The sequence below is a fragment of the Rhinatrema bivittatum genome, chromosome 3, assembly GCF_901001135.1.
Source record: "Rhinatrema bivittatum chromosome 3, aRhiBiv1.1, whole genome shotgun sequence".
Taxonomy (NCBI): domain Eukaryota; kingdom Metazoa; phylum Chordata; class Amphibia; order Gymnophiona; family Rhinatrematidae; genus Rhinatrema; species Rhinatrema bivittatum.
The window spans coordinates 125,472,451-125,500,371 of NC_042617.1; the positions used below are offsets into that span (position 1 = coordinate 125,472,451).

The 27,921-nt window shown below is 41.9% G+C and overlaps 1 protein-coding gene across 8 annotated transcripts in view; it reads left to right on the top strand.

Moving 5' to 3' along the window:
• Positions 1-27,368, top strand: part of LOC115087047 (interaptin-like) — a 179,879-nt gene extending 152,511 nt beyond the window's left edge. For 2 of the 8 annotated variants that reach the window (XR_003855412.1, XR_003855410.1), the window contains exons 8-10: positions 21,936-22,039; positions 23,498-23,621; positions 25,417-25,558. Coding sequence is in view for 5 of the 8 variants with exons in the window: in XM_029593705.1 (XP_029449565.1) it covers positions 21,936-22,076 (141 nt within the window). In the remaining 3 variants the exon portion in view is untranslated. Of the gene's footprint in view, positions 1-21,935; positions 22,123-23,497; positions 23,622-25,416; positions 25,559-26,079 lie in introns of those variants that run through there. The other 6 variants (XR_003855411.1, XM_029593707.1, XM_029593709.1 and 3 more) reach the window with 6 other exon arrangements.
• Positions 27,369-27,921: the final 553 nt, after the last annotated feature.

Genomic DNA, 27,921 nt, shown 5'->3' on the forward strand with positions numbered 1-27,921 from the left:
TAGTGACCACGGTAGTGTGGTAGTTTCTAGCGGAGAGGATGTGGTTGGCTATATCCAAAAAGTTAATCTGGTTGAACCTCCTGTCATTACATTGGACTCTGTTTGGACTGCTATAATAACTTTGAAAAAATCTAACTCTAATTTCTATAACTGTCGATATTAACAACCGTATACAAACCACTGAACTCTCGATTGCTTCTCATGCTACCAAGTTGGAAAATTTGGAGCAGCGTGAAACTCAAATTCAGTAGGTGCAGTCTGGATTAATACAGGGAGAGATGGTCTAGTCAAAGAGATTAGAGAATATTGAAAACGCTATGAGAAAACCCGCCCCTTTGTGCGCCCATCAAAGTGCCCTGTATTATCGAAATTGTGACACTCTGTATATCAAGATCTTACACTCATTGTATATCAAGATTTTATTACCATTTTTCCCTTACCTCCCTCTCCCATTTGGCATTTTCCTGAATTGCCTATATTGATACTGATCTCCTCACTGTCTTACACCCCGATCCTCCAACAATGCTACCCTTATTTTGTCACTGTCCTTTCTCTGCTCAGCGAAAATTCTCTCCAAAATATTCCTTCCCCTCACCTTCCCCTTCCACCCAGATGCAGAGAAGACTTACCCCTATTCTGATTTCCCCCTTCACTCAATTTCTTGACCTCTCCTTAATCTCTCTACTCCTTTTCAATGCCCAATCACTTAAAAAAAAAACCACATCTACTCCACGACCTCCTAACCGATTCCAAACCTGAAATCTGCGCCATAACCGAGACATAGCTTAAACCTACTGATATTTCCCTTCTTAATCAGCTACCCACGACATCTACGATATTTTCTCTATTCCCCGCAAAAAGAAAAGAGGAGGAGGACTATTCCTCATTGCCAAAAAAGAACTAAAACTTATATCCCAAAAATGCAACCTTCCTAACAGCTACGAAATTGGTTTTTTCAAATCAAATTTCCTCCAAATTTGCCTTATCTATAACCCCCCTGGTCTCCTCGAGAATGACTCCTCTCCTCTTATTGAATTCTTTGCCGACTCTCTATCCCCTGACCTCCCTACTATTCTCCTTGGCGACTTTAACCTCCATGTTGATGGTAATCCACAGTCTCCAGCCTGCGAAGCCTTCATTTCATCTTTAGAAGGGATGGGATTTACGCAAATTATACATTCCCCAACCCATAAGGCTGGCCACACTTTAGATCTCATTTTCACTAACTCCTCCATTAATACTATCAACTCCCCATCATGTCTCACTGTACCATGGTCTGACCACTCTATCATTAAAACCACCCTTTCACTACAACAGTTGACCCCCCCCCCAACCACAATCCTTTAAATACCGCAAAACTTGCACCTTAGATACCCTTACAACAGCTTGCTTCGACATACCTAAACAAATTGACCTCACATCAGCCGACAACGCAATTTCCTCCTGGTTTGATGTCACCCTCAAGATTGCAAACCAAACCTGCCCTATTGCATTGAAAACCATTAAACCTGCCCAACTAAACAAAAAACCATGGTTCTCTCCTGAACTCAAGAACCTCAAAACCCTCCTAAGAACTGCCGAAAGGCGTTGGCGAAAACACCCATCCCCAGCAACAAAAGCCTCCTACTACCAACTCATGCATAATTTCAAGAAAGCAATTCATCAGACTAAATGAGAATACTAAGCTAAAAAAATTCACAATCTCCAGTACAATGCCAAGGCCCTTTTTACTATGATCTCTAACCTCACCAGGTCCACTCAAACTCAACCTCAAGAATCGACTTCTAAAAAACAGTGCAATGAATTAGCCCAATTCTTTCAAAACAAAGTTTCCTCACTCTCTGCTCAATTCTCCATCAACACTGAACAGGTGATACTTCCCACTATCCACCATACAACCACTCTCATATCCTTTGAACCTTCCACTTCCTTGGAAATAGAAAACATCTTAAAAAAGACCAGACCTTCCTCCCACCCTGCTGAAACCATTCCGACCAAGCTCCTTCTATCTAGTCCCAAAGCTATTGCGAAACATCTTTCTAATATTTTCAACCGTTCATTGGAACAAGGTGCAGACCCCCACATCCTAAAACAAGCTGTGGTTAAACCCATCCTCAAAAATCCCAGTCTTGATCCCACTAGTTTATCCAACTTCAGACCTATCTCCAATCTCCCATTCCTATCCAAAATTCTGGAAAAAATTGTTAATTCTCGCATGTCCGACTATCTCGAACAACACAATATCCTTCCCTCCACACAATTTGGTTTCCGGAAGCATCTCAGTACTGAAACCTTACTTCTCTCCCTAACAGACACCATAAACAAAGGAATGGACACTGGTAATTCCTATCTTCTCGCTATGTTGGATATCTCAGCAGCTTTCGATACTGTTAATCATAATATCCTTATCAACATCCTCATCAGTATTGGCATCTCTGGAACTGCTCTCTCCTGGATAAAATCCTACTTACAAAATCGTCACTACACAGTCATCATTGATAGCAACGAATCTGACCCAATTAGTCTTGAAAGAGGTGTTCCTCAAGGCTCTTCCCTCTCCTCCATGCTATTTAACATCTACATGCTCCCTCTCACCAATCTCCTTACCAACCTTGGAATCAAACACTTCATCTACACAGATGATGTTCAACTTCTTTTCCCCTTTACAGATTCCTTCCAGACCGCCCTCCAAAACTGGGAATCATGCCTCACCTCGATTAACCAACTTCTCACCGACATGCACCTTGCTCTCAACCCGAAAAAAAACAAACTCCTCATTATCTCCTCTAAACTTCCTTTTCCCTCCATTCCCCCATCCTATTCCTCCACTACCTTCCCCACCCACACATGAAGCCTGGGTGTTCTGATTGACAATCAGCTCTCCCTAAAACCCTTCATTAAATCTATCCTCAGTGATTGCTATTTCAAGCTGCAAACCATCAAAAAACTCCGACCTTTGCTATACTTCACTGACTTTCGTACTGTTCTACAGTCTATTATTTTTTCTAAAATAGACTATTGTAATGCCCTTCTTATTGGCCTCCCTTCTACCTACACCAAACCTTTGCAACTCCTACAGAATGCCGCAGCACGCATCCTCACAAATTCTAAAAAGAAAGACCATATTACCCCAACACTCATGGAGCTACACTGGCTACCAATTAAGTCGCGAATCCTTTACAAAACCCTATTCCTCATTCATAAAAGCATCATAAATGAAAACTCCCACTAGATTAATCCTCCTCTCCTCCTGCACACCTCCACAAGACCAACCCATTCCACCCATCAAGGAACGCTCTGCCTTCCATCGATTAAATCTACCAAACTCACCTCCACTACCAAGAGGGCCTTTTCTCTGGCTAGCCCCACTCTTTGGAACTCCATGCCCCCAGATCTACATATTGAAACCTCTACCCCTAATTTAAAAAAAACAACCCAAAAACCTGGCTGTTCCTACAGGCCTTTCCCTCAAATACCACCCACACATTTAAATAATGTGCTATTTTTACCCCACTTGAGCTAATATTCTTGAATATTTATGTACACTGTATACTTTTAAACTTTTTAATTATTTCTGTACTCCTCTGGATTTTATGTAAATCATATGTAATTCTCTCCCCTCTTATGCAGTAACCTTTTCCTTACCTTCCTGTTTTATTGTTAACCCATAGCCAGCTTCCTCCTTATCCCTAACTCCTCCCTCTTCTCCTCCGCCTTTAAAACTACCACCCCCTCTACTTTAAAATCTCCTCCCCCGTAAAAATCTCCACTACGATCCAACATGTAAATCACCACGCCGAATAATCTTCAACTGTATATATTGTACTTAGAATATTTACAGTTCCTAATTATTCATATTCTATGTTTATCTTTTTGCCAGTTTATATGTTTTTTTCCATCTCTAGACCAGTTATACGTTCACCTAGTTAATTTACTTTAAATACCACCATGTAGTTTTTGTTCCCTGTAAAGGCTTTTGTCTGTGTGACAGCTGTCCTGTTCGAGTTTTCAAGTTACATGTAAACCGATATGATGTGCAAACGGTTATCGGTATATAAAAATGTTAAATAAATAAATTAATTAATAAATCTGAACTTGAGAGTTCTGAATTTTCCTCAAGTCTCTCACATTTCTCCTCAGGATCAATTTAAAAAATATTTGCAGGAGATTCTGAAAATTCCATTGGATGCAGTGCCAGCTACTGCTAAAATGTATTTTATATCTTTTGATAAAAAAGATGATATACCTCCTCACTACCTGGCCCAGCACCCTCCACTACTGATTTATCTGCCTTTTTGGAATTTTCAGGGGAAGAGCAAGTCGAAAACCAAGGGACGTTATTGGTTAAGTTTATTTTTCCATCTGATAGAGACTTGGTTCTCAAATTATTTCTTCATAATAGACAAGTTCTATATTATAGTCAGAAATTGTGGATTTTTCCGGATATAGTAAGATCTACCCAACCAGAAGAAAGGAATTTTTAGCACTTAGCCATCAAGCCAGACAAATAGGAGCTCAGATTACAATATGGTATCCATGTAAATGTATCCTGAAAATTAACAATGTTAAATACATATATTTTGATCCTGTTCAACTAAAGCTCTTTTTAGAGTCTCATGTTTCATCTGATAATATAGCTAACTAATCAGTTATCACAATTGTAGAAGTGCTGGGTTTATCCCTCCTTAATTGCTTAATCTTTTTTCTTTGTAATATGTAAATGCTCTTTAGAATCTTGGTTCCCTCAATTTCTTGGTATCTAGGGCAATGTACTGAATTACTGTATATTTTGCTTGTATTTTATTTTGTATATCATTGCCCTTATCTATTGGCAAGTTTATTACTGTCAAATTCTTATAACTAATAAAGAGAAATTTAAAAAAAAAACCAGTAGTGAAATGTGAACGTGCAGAGAGAACGCCATGTCGTAGCTTTGCAGATCTCCTCCTTGGAGGAGGATTCCAAAAGGGCTACTGTTGCTGCTGTAGATCTAACATTATGAGTCTTGAAATGCCCCACAAGATCCAGGCACACCTAGGAGAAACAGGAAGAGATGTTATTGGTAACAAACAAAACAAAAAGTTAGGTGGACAATATGAGAGCTTTAGTCTGCTTCCGGTATAAGGCTATGGTGCCCTTGCAATCTAAACTGTAACATCCATTTACCCATATGGACTCAAACACAAATGTAAGACTTAGGATAGGTGCCTAGGACCATTATATTGTGAAAAAGTTTGCATAAGGTGGATAGGTCACTAGGACAGGAGCTTAATGACACTGTGCTGATGTGACTGCCACCAAAAATATGACCTCACAGGTCAGGTACTTCAACTCACAAGAATCCAGAAGTTCAAAAGGAGCTTTCATTAATTGGGTGAATACCAAATTGAGATCCCCTGACACAAGGGCAGGCTTCATGGGAGACTTCAACTCAAGCAAACCTAGCATAAAATGGACAACTAAAAACTATACCGATATGGATTTAACTTCTACCCAATTGCATAGGGGTGAACTCTGAGTTGGTTCTCAAGCCCAATTCAGAGAGATGGAGAAGATATGTAAGGAGTTCTTGTGTGAACCAGGAGAAAGGATCTAGTGTCTTTCCCTCACACCATTCGGCAAAAGTTGTCTACTCCGAACCATAGGATTTCCTTGTGAAATCCTTTTTGTAGGCAAGAAGAATACAAGACATATCACCAGATAAATTCAGAGGTTGTATGGCTACCCTTTCAACATCCAGGTTGTGAAAGCCAAATACCCAATGTTGGAATGGTCTAGTAGCCCTGATCCTGAGAGATCAGCATTGAGGCAACCCCAACCAGAATGGATTCTTGATGGACATCTCCTGAAGGAGCAGGAACCAAACCAAAACTGTCTGAATTTCTGAAAGGTCTTGTGATTGGAGATTTTAGAGGATATGCCTACAAAAGACCCTGACTCCAAACCAGGGCGAAGGCATCTAAGTCTAGCTGCCATGCACTCTTCTCATAACAGAAGTTCAGAGACCTTTCTGTTCAGAAGAGATGCAAACAGATCTATTATGGGGTGCTCCAAATGCAGAATATCTGGTTTGCTATTCTATCCAGAGACCATTCAAGGGGTTCCAGGACACAACTCAGTCTGTCTATCAGGACAGTTACTTCGCCCATCACATATGGGCTCCGAGGGCCATTCTGTGAGAAATGGCCCAATGCCGCATCTGGATATTTTCCTGCCACAGGAGGTGCAATCCCGTTTCCCTTTGCTTGTTGATGTAGAATATAGCTACTTGAATGTCTGTTCGGACAAGGAAAAATTCATTAGCCATTCAAACCATGAAAGCCTTCAGAGCATACCTTACCGCCCTTAGTTCGAGGAAGTGTATCTAATGAAAATCCTCCTGAACAGACCAGTGTCTCTGGGTGCACAGCTCCTCTGTTTAAGCCACTCTAACCGAGGGTGGATGCATCCATGATTAGGATAATTTGTATCAGAGGAATATGGAATGAATCAACCACCATGAAATGGAGTCCCTCAAAGGCTGAGTGATGCAGATGCTGCATGAGATGCTGAGAGGCTGGAATCCACTTGAGATCTCCGTAAAGACATTGCATAGGAGTAATGCATGCAGATAAAGCCATAAGGACCAGCAACCTTGACATGTCCCATGCTGTTGTCTGCTTATTCGATCTTACCCTCTCTATGATGGATATCAACATGTTATTCCTTTTTGGGGAAGAAAAGCTTTTGCCCAAGATACATTTAGCATAACTCTTATAATTCCAGTTGAGGAGACAGGCTCATGTAGGTTTTGGGGTAATTGATAAACTCTAGCAATTCCAGCACCCAGATGGGTTTGCTTATTAATTCTGCAGCACCTCCTTGCGATGTGCTCTTGACCAACCAATAGTCCAAGTAGAAAAAACATGCATCCATAATTTTTGTAGTTGTGCAGACCACTGCAAGGCATTTTGTAAACACTGACATGAGGCCAAAAGGCTGTACATGATTCTAAAGGTGGTACTTCCCTAAATGGTAATCTGAGATACCTCCTAAGAGCAGGAAAGATCTCTATGTGGGTGGAAGCATCCCATAAGTCTAGGGAACACAGCCAGTACCCCTTGTCCTAGAAAAGAAATCAGGGTGTTAAAAAAACCACTTTGAATTCTCTCTTAACCAGCACTTGTTTAATGCTCTCAGGTCTAAGATGGGACTGTCCCCCCGCATGCTTGGGGAGGAGAAAATACTTGGAATAGAATCCCACTCTTTTACCCATGATCAACTAGATTCAACCCCATGTGCCTCTAAAAGAAAGCTCCTTTTTCAAGAGTACTTGGTGCTGAGAGGCTACCCAGATACTCCTTAGTGAATAATTTGAAATATCCATCAGTTGCATTATCCTCTTTTGATTATGCTGAGAACCCAAGTATGTGGGTAAACTTCCTCGAGCTCTTGGCCACTGGTTTACTTATAACCTCAGTCTCTCCTCAACTAGAAGGTTTGCCAAAATAGACACTGGAATCTGGACTATGCTCTCCCCAATCCAGTCAAAGCCCCATGCCAAGTCTTGGCTGGGCTATGGCCTTTGGGTCTTCTGTTGCACAGGGCAAGACTGAGGATCCTGCTGCTGGCTGGAGTGAGGGGCAACAGGAAGCATCTCATCCCTCTTCAGTACCTCATTTGTGAGCCTCCTGGCTGTGGATAGTGGGCCTGGAGTGATAGTGGAGAGGCCACATAATGGCCTTATTACTGAGCCATCACTTCATTGACTTTAATGCCTAAGAGATCTGTCCATTACGTGGAATTCAAAATGTCAAAGGTTGAACAGACTATACATTTTCTGCACTCCAGCAACCTGACCACTAGTGACTTTAGAAAGCCACATTCCTTTCAAGGAGCTGCTCTGAAAATTCCTTGGTTTGCATCAGATCATAAGAATATAAGAACATGCCATACTTGGTCTGACCAAGGGTCCATCAAGCCCAGCATCCTGTTTCCAACAGTGGCCAATCCAGGCCATAAGAACCTGGCAAGTACCCAAAAACTAAGTCTATTCCATGTTACCGTTGCTAGTAATAGCAGTGGCTATTTTCTAAGTCAACTTAATTAATAGCAGGTAATGGACTTCTCCTCGGGTCCACATCTACATATAGGTGAATAACTTATTCGGCTCACATGTACTGGTATCTGAAGGGCTGATAGGAGGGTATATGAGCATTGAGCATAATCCCTTCCTACACGTTCCTTCCAAGAGAGCCAAAGTTACTAAACAGGGTCTTAAACCTCAACCTTCTTGATGGCAAATGTGCCCATCATAAGTTGATATGGTAGTAGATGCTTTTCGAATCCTGGAGCCCTGACATAATAATCACATCTGCTTCCTTCTTAACAGGAGCCACAGAAATTGAAGAACTGCACATATTTCACAGGGTCTCCTGGAAGATCATGTGGATGGGCACTGCCACCATATCCTTGGAGAGAAACCATGTACTGGTCCTAGACTTTCCTCCTTTTGCAACTCAGATAGATTGGTGATTTTGTGAAAATAATTATGGATACCAACAGAGAGGTCTCCTGGAGGAGACTTTCTCCTTGCCTCCAGAGGAGATGAGTCAGAGGGTCATTGACCCCTCCTGATCAGAGAAGTCCTCAGATCCTTAGTCCCACCTCCAGGATTTCCATCTGAACCCAACTGACATGAATTGGGTTTAGGAAATGCCCAAAAGAAGACTTCAGTTGCCTATGGAACCCTAGCCAAACATTTACATGCTGGGGGAGCTTTCCCCGCTGATGAGTTGGAAAGATGAATTGGTCTACCAGCTCCTGATGCCCATTCCCATTGGTATTTTGGCACCCATGTTGATTCCCATTGGTGCAGCAGTGCCAGAAGGTACTTGATTGTCCGTTTGCATCAACATCACTGTCAGTGTCCTTGCAATGTTTTGCTGCTGTGCACTAGGGCCTCCTGTAGCTTACTAGGGCAGGGATGGGGAAGAGGTTGGCATCAAGCTGCAAGGCTTACATTATGTCATTTTTGTATTTTTGGGGGTAGGAGAATGGGAGGAAGTTTTTTCAGGCCTAAAGGCTCACAACATGTTAGATTTGGGGGGGGGGGGGGGGGGGAGGCTGTGAGGGTAGCAGGAGCCCATGGCAGAACAGACATTTCCTTTGGAGTGAGGGATGAGGGATCAGGCCATGAGACCTGCTTGGCAGTTTTGTTTTGGTTTTTTTAAATAATTGTTGCTTAACCAACAATATTATTTAAATATTTCTAGATAAGTTGCAGTTATTCTGGAACATGTTACTGGATAACTTTACACCTCTTCGGGTCCACATCTACATATAGGTGAATAACTTATTCGGCTAACTCCAAATACCACCCCGCAACATCCCTAAAAAGTCCTTTACTTATTAGACTAAATTTTAGCTGGGTAGTAACTTATACAGCTAGATTTAGCCAGAAAAGTGCCAGGCATATTCAAAATTCAGCCTTTAGCCAGATCACTTTCAAAGCTGTACAGAGCAGTAAAGTTAACTGGTTAATTTTAACATTTTATGCAGTTAGATTTTAGACAACCATGTGTGCAAAGTTGTTTGCATAAATTTAGCCATTCAGATGTAGTTGGGGGGCAGATCCAAGATGGCCACCGGATGAATAGCTGTGTTCAGAGCGTCCTCGTGTAACTAAAAAGAACTTATTTTCTTGCGAAAAATATTACCTTGATTATGGGAAGGAAGCGTAAGCTGAGGACTCCTTACCCCGCAGAACCTACGACGAGTGCTCCGACCGGCCCGATGGACGCCCATGTCACACGCAGCGTCAAAGTAGCAGGAGACCAGCCGTTGCAGAGTGGGGGAGGGGAATGTGAGCTCCCCTCACTGCCAGGCTCAATATCACCTTTGAGTCCTGCGGAGAGGACCCCACCGCTAAATCCAGCTGCCGGGAGAGACGCACTATATCCAGGGGAAGATACCTGTGACCAAAGTGTGCAGGATATTTTTTCAGCGAGGTCTGGAGTGGTGCCGACGGCAGCATCTAGCCCCTTTGGAGAGCTGGGGCAAAGCGGTGATGAAAGAGGAGCCTCAGGAGGAGAAGCTTCAGTTGCTGCTGTCTCTTTCTCCACGATAGAAATACCATCTATGGTAAGACCTGTTGTTTTTTCTTTTGAAACGTTGTGGGAAGCCATAAATAAGATGAGAACTAACATACTACAACAGTTAACACCAGTAACAGAACAAATAAGAAGGCATGAAAAGAAATTGGAAGTGTTTGAGAAGTCAAATGTGGAACTGGAACAACAAACTGCTACTATTCGGACTGAGATAAAAATGATTCAGCAAACACAATCAATGTTGATGAGAGACAATAAGACTATTGTTCAAAAGATAGAAAATTTAGAGAACCATGCAAAAAGTCGAAATTTAAGATATATAAACTTTCCTCAACTACCAATGAGATCTCCAAGGGAAGCTTTTAATAAATACATGTTTGAAATATTGAAAATTTTAGAAGATCAAATTCCATTGATTATAAAGATATTTTATTTATCTAAGTCTAGAGCAGAAGCAGTAAACCAAGGAGGAGAATTGGAGACTTTGGCACCTGTGATTGATCAACCTCTTAATATAACAGCACTATTGGAAACATCTGATACAGAAATGGCTATTCCTGCAACTTTGATAGTGAATTTTGCTTCAGAGACAGAGAGGGATAGGTTATTAAGATTGAGTATAAAACATAGGAATGAAATATTTCTTGGACTTTTGGTTAGAGCCTTCCCTGATCTTTCTCGTGAGACACAGAGGAAGAGGAAAGCATTCCTGCTTTTGAGACCTCAGGTTTTACTAATTGGGGCAAGATATTTCCTTAAATTTCCATGCAAATGCGTGGTAAAATATTTACAAAATACCTATGTTTTTTTTTATCCACCCCAGTTAACTCAATTCTTAGTGGGTAAGATTCCTGTAACAGCTGAAGCACCTCGTGAAGAGGCTCCTAGTCCCTCATAAGTAGTATTGTCGCTGTAATCATCTGGATATTTCTTTATATAGTCAAGTACTATTTTTCCTTTAGGTTTGGTTAAGATCCACCTCTCCCTATAGTGGATCTCAAGAAGAGAAACAATAAAAGATTTTCTTTGGATTATAGTTTGATGAAATTGTGTATAAATACAGTATCTGTATTGATTGAATGGTATTCTCTTTTTTCTGTACAAGATTTTGTTCTTGAAATTATTATAAAATTGCATAAATATAAAATTTAAAAAAAAATTTAGCCATTTAGCATGTAATATTGTGCTAATCACCTAAATTTGAAAAAAACACCCTGGGCATGCCCTGCTCCTTTTTTGTCCAGCTAAATCTGTGCACATAGCAATTTTGTGCAGACAGATTTTAGCTAGGAGAGGGAGGATTTTTAACTGGTCAAATTTATGCAGATTTGTGCAGTTAAAAGTAGATTTTATTAGGCCAAAATGTGTAGCTGCCAGCTCTTCCATTTTGGAAGAAAACATCATAATAGGCCCAAAAAATATGACCTTTTTCAGCTTACTTCCTCCTGTATATTCCCTTAAACAGCAACCATTTTAATGGGAGAGTGATATATCTCCCTCTTCCTATCCCCAAATAATCCTTTTATGGTCTTTCAAAATGTTGATGTATACATGTTCACTCTGTTTTATGATCAAAAATTGATGCACAAGGTTGCCTTTGGGAGCATGTCTAACAAGGCAAACTGGAGGCTTTGATCTCCATGTGCACTATTGGCTCTTCTGCTTTACCAGCTTGAACATTAAGCAAAAATGGAAATCCAGGGTCTTCCCTGCAGCACCTGGGAACTTGCCAGGACCAATGGATGTGTGCGTAGTAAGATCTCCCTTACCGGTGGACTCTGGAGCTGTGTCCTTGGAAGGACCATGGTTGAAGGAATGGTTCAGGCCCTTAAGACCTTGATGTGACCTTAAGCCCGGAGATGCAGGTTGCTGCTCCTTCACTGCCAGCCTGCAGGAGTTTCTTCAGCAGTTTAGTCACAGCGCCATTAGATGGTGTCAAATGCCATGCAGGAGTAGGGCCTGAGACTGTTGAATGAAGCAAGATGGAATTGAGATTGTTGTCATTGTCGACGACTGTCTGAAATGGAGCTTGGCAGGAAGGGGGGATGGGGAGAGATTCCTAGAGTGTTAGCTCGAGAGGGTTTACTTACAGCTTTCTTCTGAAGGATCCATTGGTCCGGTAAGACCTAAGGCTATCAGTTTGGAGGGAATCTGGGATGCTTTTATGATGCTGAAGAAGTCTTTTTCAGCCCAGATTTCAAACACTTTCTTTGTTTCAAGAGATTCCTGGTAGGTTTAAAGAACTGGAAACTATTTAAACAGATCAAAAGAAAAGCTTGGAATATATGAAGTCTGAACTGTGGAAAACTCAGACTAATATTTATTCATTGGTATAAGACAACTTGGCAATCCACACTAGAATGGAGCATTTAGAAAATATGATCAGAAACTTTCCTAAATAAACTACTTCTCCTCTGGTTTTAAGTGTTATTTTGTGGAAATGTATTTATTTATAACCCACTAATGCATAAAGCCCTAAGTGGCAAACAAATTGAACGTCCAAAAATTTATAACCACAATTCAAGCCAAAGGACTGTCCTGACAACTTAGTCAATTCAAAAAAAGGCCTGCCAAACAAGAATGTGCACTCAGATGTAGCTCTGCTGGGAGAGAGTTCCAGAGCACTGGGGCCGCCATCATATTCTCTAGTGTTAACAAAATGCGCTTAGCGAAGCAACAGAACGTTGAGCAGGCCACCAATTGTTTCCGGCTCGAAGGACCACAAGAAAAAAGTGTTGTGAGGACCGCAATACCCTGGTTGGGTTATAAACCTGAAGCATTGCATTGACTCATGGAAAAGGAGTCCAATGATGATTTATAAACTAGCAGGGCAACCTTGAACTAATCCTGGATTGTACAGGGAGCTAATGCAAGTCAGCAAGTACAGGAGAGATATGATCTCTGATGCTGCACCCAGAAATCCAGCAGGCTGCCGCATTCTGGAGCAACTGTAATGCATTGATCATATTGGTAGATAGTCCCACCTATTGGAAAGATCATGGCCTGCACTATAGTCCGGAAATCAGGTGGCTCCAAGATGTTTCTTAAGTTCTGCGAAAACCTTACCCTATAAAAACCTTACCATTGATTTTAATTGAGGAATCATTGATAACTTTGAATCAATGAGTACCCCTAGGCTACGAGCCTGAGGTATCACTTTTCAGTATGTTCTTTTCTATCTTGAAGTTCAAAGGGACTGGCACAAATTCTCTACTTTGAATGATGACAGCTTCAGTTTTGGCTAAATTAGGAGCCAACTTATTATATGATAACCATTGCCCAATGGCACTCAGGCAGATATCAATTAGGACTATAGTCTTGGTCCAAGAGGAGGCCAAAGGCAGATAAAACTATATATCAGCATACAGATGAAAACCCTCACAGAGGCTGGCTAACAACTTGCATATGGGGCAAGGTAGATATTAAGAGAGCAGATAAAGCTGACCCCTTGGGGACGCCTATATGCATAGAATACCAGTCTGAAGAGGTTTTCTTTCCCCTTGACCTGCTGTTTTCTTCCTGATAGATATGACCTGAACCAATCCCAGAGAACCTCCAGCTAACCCAGCTTCCTTTAAGTGATACAAAAGAATTCTGTGTTCAACCTTATTGAAGGCTGCCAAGTTATCTAGCATCACAAGGACATAACTCTGACCCCCCATCCATTCCTTTCCTCAGGGTATCCAACAGGGAGAGAAGAAGGTTTTTGATGCTCAGAGAGTGCCGGAACCCAAACTGGAATTGATGCTAAACCTGATTAGCTTCAGCAAAGTCATTAAATTGCTTGACCACTTCATATTCTACTATTTTGGCAAGAAATATCAAAGAAAAAATTGGCTGATAATTAGCTAACATCTCTCGATCAAGATTAGTTTTTTCAAGCAGTGGGCTTACAAATGAATTACAAATTAAGAATATCAGGGCAAGTGTCCCTCCGACAGGAATTTACTAAGAAGACAATGAAAGAAGAAAGCAAAATTGCTTACCTCGTAATAGGTGTTATCCCAGGACAGCAGGATGTAGTCCTCACATATGGGTGACGTCACTGGATGGAGCCCTATCACGGAAAACTTTCTGTCAATGTTTCTAGAAACTTTTGACTGGCACACTGAGCCTACTGAGCATGCCCAGCATGCCATAATCCTTCGAGCCACAGGGGTCTCCCTTCAGTCTCGTGTATAGCAATAAGTGTTAGCAAAAATAAAATAATAAAACGTGTCGGACCCAACTCCACGGGGTGGCGGCTGGATTTCGTGAGGACTACATCCTGCTGTCCTGGAATAACACCTATTACAAGGTAAGCAATTTTGCTTTATCCCAGGACAAGCAGGATGCTAGTCCTCACATATGGGTGATTAGCAAGCTACAGGCCGAGTCATTTTGTAGTGGACCAACAGCAACAACTTGTGCAACGGGCACAACAACTGGTGTACTGTTGGAAAAATTGAGGCAGCCTAAAATCACAGCAGGTTGGATGTAGAAGGAGTTGGGATTATGCTGGAAATAAGTTCTTTAAGACAGATTGTCCGTAGACTGAATCTTGTCGTCCTTCTTTGTCCAAACATGAGCTGCAAAGGTGTGAAGAGAACTCCATGTTGCAGCTTTACATATGTCAGCTATTGGCACTGAACGATAGTGTGCTACTGAGGTTGACATTGCTCTTACTGAGTGCGCCTTTACTCGCCCTTGGAGAAGAAGGCCTATTTTTTCATAGCAGAACTCTCTACAATCTACAAGCCAGTTGGAGAGAGTTTGTTGCCTGCTGCTTTACCAGGTTTGTTTTTATCAAAAGAAACAAAGAGCTGAGTGGATTTCCTATGGACTGCAGTGGGATCTAGTTATATGCAAGTGGATGTTTACAGTCCAAGGTGTGCAAAACCCTCTCACCTTGGTGAGAGTGAGGTCTTGGGAAGAATGTTGGCAAGACTTTGGATTGATTCAAATGGAATTCCGTAACTACCTTGGGAAGAAATTTTGGGTGTGTACGGAGTACCACTCAATCATGTAGGAATTTTGTATAGGGTGAATATGTGACAAGTGCTTGTAACTCACTAAACCTTCTAGCAGATGTAATGGCTATTAGGAATATAGACTTCAATGTAAGAATTTTTATATCGCAGGAATTCATGGGTTCAAAAGGAGAATGCATGAGCCTTGTTAGTACCACATTTAGGTCCCATTCTGTGACTGTTGGCCGTATAGGGGGTTTTAGATGAATTAAACCTCGTATAAACCTACTAACAAGGGGTTGCACTGATATCGGTGCATCCCCTATTGTATGATGGTAAGCTGAGATAGCACTTAGGTGTACCCTTACTGACTAGGTCTGGAGACCAGAGTCTAAAAAGTGCCAGAGATAGTCCAACAAAGGTGTTATGGGGCAGGAAAAGGGGTCAATACTTTTCTGTGCACACCACGTGGTGAATCTTTTCCACTTCGAACTATAGTTTTTTCGTATGGAAGGCTTACGTGAAGCGTCAAGCACTTGAGAGACATTAGTTGAAAGATTGAGTGGTTGCAGGATCAAGCTTTCAACATCCAGGCTGTTAGAGATAGGGATTGAAGGTTGGGATGGTGCAACCTGCCCTGATCCTGAGTTATAAGAGTGGGAGCTGTACCCAGGCGAATCAGATTCCTGATTGAGAGATCGAGAAGCATGGGGAACCACATTTGTCGAGGCTAATATGGGGTTATGAGTATCATGGATCCCTTGTCCTGTTGCAGCTTCACTAGAGTCTTGGTTATTAGCGGTATCGAGGGATACGCATATAGAAGACCTGAATTCCAGGGGCGAGCAAAGACGTCCTTGGCTGATTTGTTTGTTTGTGCAGAGAGCAGAATCTATGCACTTTGTGATTCAGCTCGGATGCAAAGAGGTACATCGTTGGTTGACCCCAAAGTTGAAATATCCTGGTTGCTACTAAGGGATCCAAGGACCACTCGTGAGGTTGGAATTGACGACTGAGACGGCCTGCTACTACGTTGTGAATTCCTGCCATATAAGTGGCCCAGAGAAACATGGAATGTGTCAGGGCCCAATCCAAAATGTATGCGGCTTCTTGACAAAGGAGATACGAGCCTGTACCTCCCTGTTTGTTCAGGTACCACATGACAACTGTGTTGTCCGTTTGTATCAGAACAGTCTTGTGTGAAAGGCAGTCCTTGAACGAATGTAGAGCATAATGTATAGCTTGAAGCTCCAGGAAATTGATTTGAAACGTCGCTTTGAGTTTTGTCCAAGTACCTTGAGTTTGGAGATTGCCTATGTGTGCTCCCCAACCTAAGGTGGATGCATCTGTAGTTAAAGTTACTTGTGGAACTGGTTGTTGGAAGGGTAGGCCTTTGCGCAAGTTGTTCTTGTTCGCCCACCAGAGGAGAGACGAACGTAGTTGATGGGTTATTTGAACTGAGGATGACAGTGGTTGACTGGCTTGTATCCACTGTGATCTTAATGTCCATTGGGTTATTCTCATAGATAATCTGGCCATAGGAGTGACATGAACTGTGGAGGCCATGTGGCCTAGCAGAGTTAGAAATTGATGTGCTATCGCCTGTTTCTTTAAATGCAGAGAGAGTTTGCTAATGAGGAGAGTGTCTCCGCCCTGTCTTCCAGGAGAAACGCTCTTGACATTATGGTGTTCAACTCTGCTCCGATGAATTGCAGTAGGCAAGATGGAATGAGGTGGGATTTTTGGTAGTTGATTAGAAATCCCAGCGAGTGGAGCAGATTGATTGTGAGCTCCTTGTTTTTATTGGCTTCTGATGAGCCAGTCATCTAGGTAAGGAAAAATGTGTACACTTTCCTTGTGCAAATGAGCCGCTGCTACTGCTAGGCACTTTGTGAACACTCTGTGTGCTGAGGCAAGTCCGAATGGCAGGACCCGCTATTGGTAATGCTGATGGCCCACTAGGAAATGCAGAAACTTGCGATGAGGAGGGAATATTGGAATGTGAGCGTAAGCATCTTGTAGATCCAGAGAACAGAGCCAGTCTCCTGTCTGAAGTAGGGGAAGCATGGTGCCTAAGGAGACCATCCTGAATTTTTCTTTCCGTAGAAATTTGTTGAGATTTCGGAGGTCTAGGATGGGACGTAGGCCTCCTGTTTTCTTTGGAATGAGGAAATAGCGGGAGTAGAATCCTCTGCCCTGCTGAGGTCAGGGAACTGGTTCCACGGCCCTGGCTCTCAGAAAGGTGGATAATTCTGCTTGCTGAAGAGTGGTATGATCCTTGTGTATCCAAAGAGACTTTGGTGGGGAGTCTTTTGGTACTGTGAGAAAATTCAGATGGTAACCTTGTGTTATAATTGATAGTACCCATTGATCTGTTGTGATGTTTGACCAATGGGGCTGGAAGAGAGAGACCCAACCTCCCACTGGTAACTCTTGGTTCAGATTGGTGGAGTGGCTGCTGTCCTCTGGCTGGTTTTCAAAAACCTGATGCCAGGCCTGTTTGAGGAGGAGGTTGAGGCCTAGAAGCTCTCAGTTGTCTAGGCTGGGTTCTTTGCACTGGTATGGACGCTCTACCATGGGATGCTGGTGGATAGTTCCTACGTGGTCTATAGTAGGGCTTTCTGGTGTCCTTACGTGCTGTGCGACGTGTGGCAGATGAAGTATCTTGTGGGATAGCAGACAGTTGACGCAGAATTTCGTGTTCTTTAAGCTAGGCTACTACGTCTTGAACCCTTGTTCCAAAAAGGTTATCACCTGCACAAGGTAGATCTACCAACTTCTCTTGAACTTCAGGCCTGAGGTCAGAAACTTTAAGCCAAGCCCAATGACGTGCACTGATACCAGTTGCCACTACCCGTGAAGAGGTCTCAAAACTGTCATAAGCAGCACGGACCTCATGCTTGCCTGCTTCCAAACCTTTGTGAATGATGTCATTGACTGAGTCCTGATACTGCTGAGGCAGAGTCTCAGATAGTTCTTGCATTTGTTTCCAGAAGTTACGCTGATACTGCGTCATATAAATCTGATTTGACGCTATCCTGGAAACAAGCATTGAGCTTTGAAAGACTTTTCTGCCTAGGGTGTCCAAGAACTTTTGTTCCTTGCCAGGTGGGGTTGATGAATGAGGGCATATTCTCTTTGATTTTTTCTGGGCGGATTCTTCCACCACAGATTGGTGTGGAAGTTGGGCCCTCTGATACCCGGGAATGTGCTGTACCAGATAGGTGGTATCCATCCTTTTGTTAACCGGTGGTACTGAGCATGGATGTTTCCACAACCTGTGTTGTAGGTCTACTAGGACTTCATGTACCGGAATTGCTAGTACCTCGTTAGGAGGTCCACAAACTGTAGAACCTCTAAGGTCTTTTGTGTGGTATCTTCTTCTGACACTAGTTTAAAAGGAATAGTGTCAGCCATCTCCTTTACAAAATTGGTAAAAGATAAGTCCTCTTGGGTGACTTTTTTCTGTCTTCAGGTGGGGACGGCTCAGATAGGATGTCTTCTGAAGATGTGTTAGTGGCCCTGTCTTCCCAAGAGTCCGATGGAGGGCATCTTGGAGGAGAAACATGAGGAGGCATCGATGGTATCGGTGGCTTTTGTGGGGAAAAAGAATGGTATCGATGGAGCCCCTGGGATTCTCGGTCGAGAAAGTCCGGAGGGTCCCGGTTGGTGTTCAGAAGGTAGAGAAGCCCCTGAGGCATCATCATCACCGACTGGAATCAGAGTAATAGGCTGCACTGGAAGAGCTCCGATTAAGGCATCGAGCTTTGACATCAGTGGCTGGAATATTGAAAAGTCCAGTACCAGCATCGGCATCGCAGCAGGTATTGGTATCGGGGCTGGCATCGGTGAGGACACCGGCTTCGGTGACGGTACCGGCACAGGCATCGACTCCAGCAGTGTCGATGGATGAACATCCTGGAGAGCTTCTTTCACTGCCTGGCAGATAAATCCGTCCAGTTCCTCCCTGATAGCTGGTGAGGTCAGAGCAGCTATAGGTGGTGGCAGAGAAGGCGTCATCGGCACTTCCACAGATCCCTGTGGTGACTCGATGCCGAGCACCTTTGCAGGTGGGGGAACACCTTGGAGTAGAAGGCCTCGATGGCTCATCCAGACGAGATCTCTTTGGCGATGGTTCTCTAGGCAACAGTAAGGCCTCTGGCGTCGATGTTAGTCAATGCCTATGACGATGCTTTTGTTTATGCTCTGTGACTTTTTCAAGCCCAGATGTCAATTTCACCGATGCCTTGGATGGAGTTGGAGATAGCCGGTCTCCAGCGCCGTCAGTGCGATGTTTGCGGACGACCAATCTTTTAGACGTTCCAGCCAGAGATTTATTTATTTTATTTATTTAACAGTTTTTTTATACCGACCTTCATAGTAAATAACCATATCGGATCGGTTTACAGTTTAACAAAGGGAAAAACTAGAGTAAACAAATTCAAGTAAACGAAAGATAACAATAGGTAGGAATAAGTCAAAGTTACAAATCAACAGGGGGAGAGAACTTGGAAGCTTACTACAAGCTGGAAAGAAGAAAGGCCGGTAATAAAAGTATTGTTACCATAGAGTGTACGAGTTATAAAACTTAAAAAACTGTGCTTTACCCTGAAAGTAATGATTGAGTCGACATCGACGTTGATGGTATAAGCTGTATATGGAAGAGATGTTCCATCTTTTCTTGTCGGGCTCTCCTGCCCTTGGCGGTCATTTAAGCACATTGAGGGCAGGAAGAAACTATGGGGGTAATTTTCAAAAGGAGTTACATGTGTAAATGTAGCTACTATTGTAGCAATTTTCAAAAGCCATTTACTCAAGTAAAGTGCACTTATGTGAGTAAATCCTATAGACAAGTCAATGGCATATATTGTAGCAATTTTCAAAAACCCACTTACTCAAGTAAAGTGAATTTACTCCAGTAAACCTGGTTTTTACTCGAGTAAATGCTTTTTAAAATCAGGCCCATTGTGTGACTCTCCCAGGCACAGAACACACTCGACATGCGGATCGGTGATCGACATTGTGTGAGGGCATTTCGGGCATTTTTTGAAGCCCATGGTCATGGTGAAGGCCGGACAGCCGTCGATGGCCTTCTGACCAAAAAATTAACCCAGATCGAAACGGGAAAAATGAGAGATTTTTTTTTTAAACTTTTTCTTTCAGAGTAGGTGTGTGAAGAATTCACACAGGGCTCCTTCACCGCGATGCTAACTGCAGCACGGAAAAACAAAGACTGAAGGGAGACCCCTGTGGCTCGAGGTATCATGGCATGCTCAGTGGGCTCAGTGTGCCAGTCAAATGTTTCTAGAAACTTTGACAGAAAGTCCAGTGACATCACCCATATGTGAGGACTAGCATCCTGCTTGTCCTGGGATAAATTGCCTCGCTTACCAATTTCAAGATAGCAACATTACATATTTTGGACGACAATTTGTTGGTTTCATAGATGAAATAAGGTTTAAAAGCTTAATCGAAGAGACAGTTTAAAAAACCCTCCATTTTTTTAAGATGCCATCAGGCTCTGCATCAAACCAGTTTGAGATGTTGTCAAAGGATGTAGGAATCATAGTAACCTTGTCATTTAAGTATTTCATGAATTGTTCGCTCAGGATAGCATCAGTGCTGCCAGACTCATGTCTTCCTGGTAAGCAAGCCTGGTAAGTAATCCTGAAGATCCTTAGAATATGCCTGTCCGCCTATTTCCAGAGCATATTATATTACTCTAGCTAAGAAAGACGATCAACTTAATACTTCTCAGCAATCATTTGATTTTCTTGATGTAACTTGTGCTTTGAAAAAGGTGGAGGAAAAAGTTATTTCTGTTGCAAATTGTTCAATTTGCTCTCGAACTCAACAGGGACTGGGGTTTTTTTTAAATCTTCTTTCACCAGAGGGATGCTCTTCTTTTGAATTCTAGAATTTGTGTTTTCCCAGCTGTGGCTAAGAAAGCAATTTCTTTTGATGCACCCCAGGTGATACAACTTGGGGGTACATTTTGGTTAAATTACTCATGTAAATGTGTTAAATAGTGAGATAATTTCTTTTAATCCTCCTTATGTTACAGCTTTTTTTGAGTACTATAATAAGACCTTTGGCAGATTTCCCTGTTGTATCTCCCCTTGCGATATTTCCCATTTAGTGCCTTTGTACTTGTAATACCTGCTTTTACATAGTGGGTAGGGTTCTTAGCCTTACTCATCTGTATTGTATTCTTTAAAAGTTTTTCTCAATGTGTTTGGACAAGTCCCGATTGTGGACTGGATGTTGCGTCAAGATATAAATTAAGCAAAAAAGAAATATCTTATTTTATCTTGATGCTGTTTTCTAAGCAAGAGTTATCCTTGTATTATTAAATGAAAATTTTTTTTATAAATAGATAAATCATAAAAATGGATGCATAGGGGCTCTTAGCCATGTCATTGATCCAAGTAGCCCAATGACCTAAAGTGCTTTTTAATCTTTTATTTAAAAAAACCCCCAAAACTTCCTATTGCTATGATTTTATTGATTTTATTTTTATTCTGAAAGTGCATGAATTAAAAACAGAGTGATCCATTGTGACTGTATAGCTAGACAAGCAAGTTTCTAGATTGTACATCCCCTAGACATCTGTCTGCAGTTCCTGTAAATGAGATGTCTCAGACTGAAGCTGTGGGCTTTTATTAGGCCTCAGTCTGAGACACCAATTTTCAGACCAGTAGTCTGCGTATTCTCCAACAAAGGTCCTGAATGTTCTCGTGGTGTCACTTTTATGACTAATCTGATTACTTCTATAAATTCAGCTACTGTAGAAACTCTGCATTTCATATTATTAAAAAGCTAGTTCTCCAGGACTCTGATTTAAAAATCGTCTTGTCACTGTACTGTCTGATTTAAAAAATCATCTCGTTTTCAGCAATGTCCAAATTGCAGGCATTTATCATCAAAGCTAGAAGAAAAGGCCCTCTGCATGAAACTTAAGGAAAGGACAATTGAAGAACTTCAAGCCGTTTGTAGGAGGTTTGAAAAACAACTTTTTGATCAAACAAATAATTAGAAACCACCTTCTCAATCTTAACTAATAAAATGCATCAAAAACTGAAGCACATATTTTCACTTGTGATTGGCATGTGTAAATTAAAGGATTAGTGCGTGTTAGTTAAAACCAAGTTTCAGTTAATATGAAAATAGCAGGGCTGGCCTGGTGGCTCGGTGCTGTGCACTGCCTTATGAGGGGTCCCTGATTCAATTCTGGCAAATCAAGCTGGCCAGGGATGCTCCAGAGGCAGCATTCCCAAGCCCTGGTGGTTGAGCAAGTCATGGTTAGATTTACAGCCCATGAGACAGCGTTCTGAAGGTGCCCTGGCATACGGCTCCTGGCCATAGTCTCATTGCAGCCAAGGCCAGACTAGGAACAGTGGGAATATGGATTAAAATAGGGGAAAAATCCCAGGGTAGTTGTGAATGAAGGCCCATGGCACTAGAATCCAATCACTGTATGTATCCCACGTCAAACATTACACTTTTGATACTAATAGATGTGGAGTATCCAAGAAAACACCAATTTACATACAGAACCTTGTTTAATGCACGTAAGTGATGCGTTAAAAATCAACCAGATCAGGGGCTTGTGCTTATAAAAGTGCACAGGAAACAATGTTGTATGTACTTTTACTCATTCTTGGAGTAAGCGTTCTGAGATGTGGAATTGGAGCAAGGAAAGCATTTACACACATACTTTCAAAAACTGAATGTACGTGTATAAATCTGCATGCACATGCCTCAGGAGCAGGTTTAACTTTGTAAACATATTTCCACTTGTCCCTACCGAACCTGTGAATTTTCAAAGTGGACTTATGTGCCTAAATCCACTTTGAAAATTCAGGCTAAAATCTACAGACTTCAGCCCTATGCGGGTTGTTCGAAAATTACCCTTTAAATGCCAAACACTAACTTCAAGTTCTTCATTCATATCCCAAAACCACAAGATAGTGAACTATATCTGCACTATCAGGATTCATAACCAGAGCAGCTCCACTTATGAGTGACCACCTGTACCTTAAACCACGGACATCTCAGTTCAAATGATGTTTAACAGGCATAATAATTTAAAAGTAAAAAGTTCACAAAATTAGCGTTACAACTGTAGCCAATCCCCATCCCATTTACAGATGCTTCTCCAACGTGGTTTGGGGAGCTCACAGTCAGCACAGTCACAACAGTTTCTTGGAACACAGACTGTAATGAATGATTTAAAAGCTTTCAGAGATCAAGTAGCTGCTGACAGCATTGTCCTGATACATGTAGACAATCATGTAGTCATGTTGTACCTGAACAAGCTGGGAGGAATGGGTAGCAATTTCTGTGTGGGGAGACTGTCAAGGTGTGGAAGTGGGCCATCTCTTGTAAGGTTGACTTACAAGAAAATATAACATCTTGCCAAATAGGATTAGTCTGATCCTAGACTTTCACACATAGGCCCTGGAACAGAATGCTACAAACAGGATATTTCTTGAGTGGGGAACATCCAAGATAGAGCTGCTCACAACTTCATTGAACAGGAAGGTCTAGACCAGCAGCAGATGCCTTCACCTTTCATTGGGTAACTAGGTCTTTTGTATGTGTATCTTCCAATTCCTCTGGTTAAGAAAACCCTAATAAAAGTCAGAAGAGACTGGGGAACTATGATCCTGTTTCAGCCAAGAAGGAGCTATAAGATTTGGTAGGCTCCCCTTGTGGGACTTGTCAGGAAACCAATCAGGTTGAGCAGTTCCCTCAATCTGATTATGAAGAATCAGGTAACAGTATTTCATCCCAATATCTAGTTTCTGACCTTCACAGCCTGGATGTTGAGAGAGAAATAGTTTATTTTTTAAAAAATATTCTCCAATGAGATGTATCTTTAGGTGTCTAGGAAGAAAATCACCAGAAGATCTTGTGTATTTAAATTGTTTGCCATCTAATTTGAGAGCAAATCCCTAGATCTCTTCTCTTGCTCCACACAAAAACTTCGAGTGCCTTTTACATCTTTCAAAGTCTGGCCTTAAAACCATCTGTTAGGGTACGCTTCAGTGCAGTTAATGCTTTGTTGTCAAATTTATGCAGGGCTTGCTTCAGTTGAAGCCTCCCAGCAGGTCACTTGCTGTGTCATGGGACCTCAATATGGTCATTTCAAGGCTCATAATGGTAGAGCCATGGTAATATTGATGACCAATCTGAAGTCAGCCTCTACTGAGGAAATCTGCAAGGCTGCAACATGCAGTGCTCATACACATACCACACCTCTTCCCCAACACACACACCAGCCCCTGGCAACTTGAACACACATATACTCAGCCAATCATAACTGGAGTATAGACATACACACACACAAAACCCACAGCTACACCTCTTCCATTATACACAGTCCTCCCACATGGATATACCCCACCCAAGCAAATACTCCACACACACACATGGTTCAAAATACAAGTTGAGGCTGATCATCAGAGACAGATGCAGCCCAATGCACCATTGTGCTCCTCCTCCTATTGGCTGCATCATCAGTGGTTGATGGATCAGATGGGGAGTTGAAGAGGAACAAGTGGGGAGGGGTAAGATGAGATGATCGTCTTTGGGTGGTAAGGAGACACTGAGTGGAAGAGAGTCCCTTAAAAACAACTTTTGGAGGTGAAGAATACCTTTGGAAATTTTGTGTACTCCATGGAGCACACCTTTCTAATCCTGTTTGTTGAAAAGCAGCCCTTAGCTAGGGATTAGCCTCAGTGAAAGCAGAAGTTGCTTACTTGCAAGAGATGTTTCCCTGAGGACAGCAGCAGCATAGTGAGCCACACACCCCTCTCTGCCCTTATGGAGCTGAATTGCTTTAAAACTGTTCTATAGAACTGAGGGGACCCTGTGCAAAGGTGGCTGGGAGGGAAGTCCTGAGCATGTCACAAAAAGACATTTCAGGCTTTTCTAGAACTCTCTGGGAAATGTTCTGTGTTAGAATTATCAGATGATATCATCTATATATATGGCTTATTATCCTACTGTCCTCAAGAGAATATCTGTTACAGGTAACTAAGCAACTTCTGTTTTATCTACCTTAGATGGATGGAAAATGTATTTTACCATGCCTGGATTTGAATTTATATTTATATAGCTGTGTCAGCTCTGATAGCCTGCCACCTTCTACAGTGGATAAGAACAGTTTACTTGAGACAGATTATGCATAGCATGGGCACACTGCAGGAATCTTGGAATACCCTCTAGTGGCTTCAGAGAAAGCAATGAAGCTATATTAGCTACAAACAGTTTGTGATCCAGTACAGTTGTGGAGTTGGGCAGGCGAGAACTAAGAGAAGTGAACTAGTAATGGAACCTTGCTAACCGAGTTCCCCCTGCTTACATTTCAGACCGACAAGTATCCGAGATGAGAATAAGAATTAACCTACAGGTAATCAGCACAATGGTGCCAGAGACTGCTGGAAGAACCAGGAAGCTGTCAGGCAAAGAAAGAGGAATACAATGAAAACAATAAAGGGGCTTTACCTATTACTACTACTACTACTACTTAACATTGCTGTAGACTACACAACATACGCAGCACTCTACAAACATACAAAAAGACAGTTCTGCTCAATAGAGCTTACAATCTAATAAGACAAACATACAGCATAAGAACCATGGGGTATTTCATAAAACAAGACAATGGTTAAAAAGAAAAGAAAGTTAGTTAACAAGACTAAAAGCAGACAATCAGGCATAAGATTTAAAAGTGGTTTAAAAAAAACAATTGCTCCACGAAGCAGTCACCATTCCATCCAGGAACTTCACCTGTCTGGCATGTCCCGATGCCACATCCACCCAGTCAACACTGGGGCAATTGAAATCCCCCACTCACCATTGCACTACCAAACTGGCCAGCTTCCTTGACCTCCTGCAGCACTTCACTGTCCGTCCCACCATTAAGTCTAGCAGTTATTAATAATGGATATGTGTTTACAGCAAACAGCATTTTGTAGAATTGCCTGACCTTTGCGGAAATATATTAATAGGTAATGTTCTTATCTCAACAGGAAGAACCACTGAACATAGTAAAAATCCTGGTGTACTTTCATTTCTATCAAAAGACTGTGTCTGATTTGGACTTCTGATTTACAGCAGCCTTACCAATATTCTCAGGCTTCCTCTACTATTGATGAGTAAAAGGTCTTTAAAGTGCTCCTCAAGGGCACATGTACTGATCTCTGTGTGATTTACCATGTAGTGAACTGGGCCTATCAGGATCATCCTGGCGTTTTGGTGGAACAAGAACTCAAATGGTTCTTTGGGCTCAAGCAGTTCAAAGATATTCCAATGACATATCCAAGGCTTCAGCCCACCTTCTGGAAATATTCAGCTTCCAAGAAAATATAGAAAAACCTCCAGAGGATAGAGTTGTTTAACATTCAAAAATACTTTTCTTGCACATATGGAACCTTCTTTTCACTTCCAAAAACATAAGGCTAATTTCAAATTTGGATCTATGAACTTTTTAAAACTTCCAAACTAAAATAGAAATTATCCCACCCACACAGGTTATATCAGGATTGTCTACAACATTTTCATTTTTTTCTAGTCTTATGAGCATTTCCTTAGAATTTCCTAGATCCAATTGCCGGTGATGGTAAGTGGCTGAGTAGTCGCTCAACAGAAGAGCTCCAGCTGGGCCTACCGCATATTTTAATTTCTTTTTACCTTTTTGCTGTTATTTTGCAGCAGCTTTACTTTTTTGTACCCTTGGTGAACTCACGCAGCTGATAGTTGAACCTTTCCTTGCTGGATTCTTGGCTTGACAAAATGCCAAGAGTGCCAAGAGATAAGAGCAAAACAGCGGAGCTATAGATGGTGTCTGAATTTGAAAATGCGATACAAGATCTGAAAGCCAAGCTCATTAAAAAAAATATCAAAAACATGGCTCAGCTGCACTCGAGGACAAACTGGACAAATGACAAGCATCTGTCAATGAGCTAAAAGACTGCATGGAAGCACACGCTAACTGCCTTGATGGACTTGAGCACTGGGTACTTACACAAGAAATGGTGATGGACCTCTTAGAAGCTGAGATAGTGGCTATTAAGAAAGAAAATGTGTGGTTAATCAGTGTCCCTTAATCTGTGAAAGACTCAGATTTGCTTCACTTGCTCCAGGTTTGGCTTCTTAAGATGTTGGGTCTTTCCTGGGAAACAGAGCCCATTGTAGCAGAAAGGGCACGCAGAGTGGGTAGAACTCTGCAAAATACTGACAAACTGAGACCGATAATGGCAAGGATTTTAAACATTACTGATAAAATGCACTTGCTCACATCATACAAAAAAAAAAAAAAGGATGGATCATCTCTCTCTTACAATATGAAGGTTCCCGACTAGATTTGTTTCTGCAAACAAATGAGCTTTTTCTCCTATTTGAGCTGAGCTCTATCATAAAGGAATAAAATTCTCTTTGCAGTATCTGGCGAAGCTCAGAGTTTTCAACAATGGAACGACTACTATAGAAACGACGATCGAACAAACAATAAGTTGTTGGATCAACTCACAGTGCATCAGACCAGTGAGATTTGGCAGATGGGCTTCAGGTTGGCAGCCATTTTGTTTGTCTCCTTATGCTGTGACACTGGTTTTTTTTCCTCTTGCTTGCAGTGGTAGATAGCTTTTGTACTAGTATAGTGAGTAAACATGTACTCTTTTCTTTCTTATTTTCACATGCTTGTACTTGCTAGGATCCTGTAATGCAATATCATGTCTGAGTGTGGATTTACTTTTTGATCGCGCTAATCCTTTGTTTGAATTAGTCATCAGCCAAGTGACCACGAATGCATGTGAATCTCAGAGTCTATATTTTTACTCTGAATGACTTTGCCTTTTTTCCCCCAACTGCTT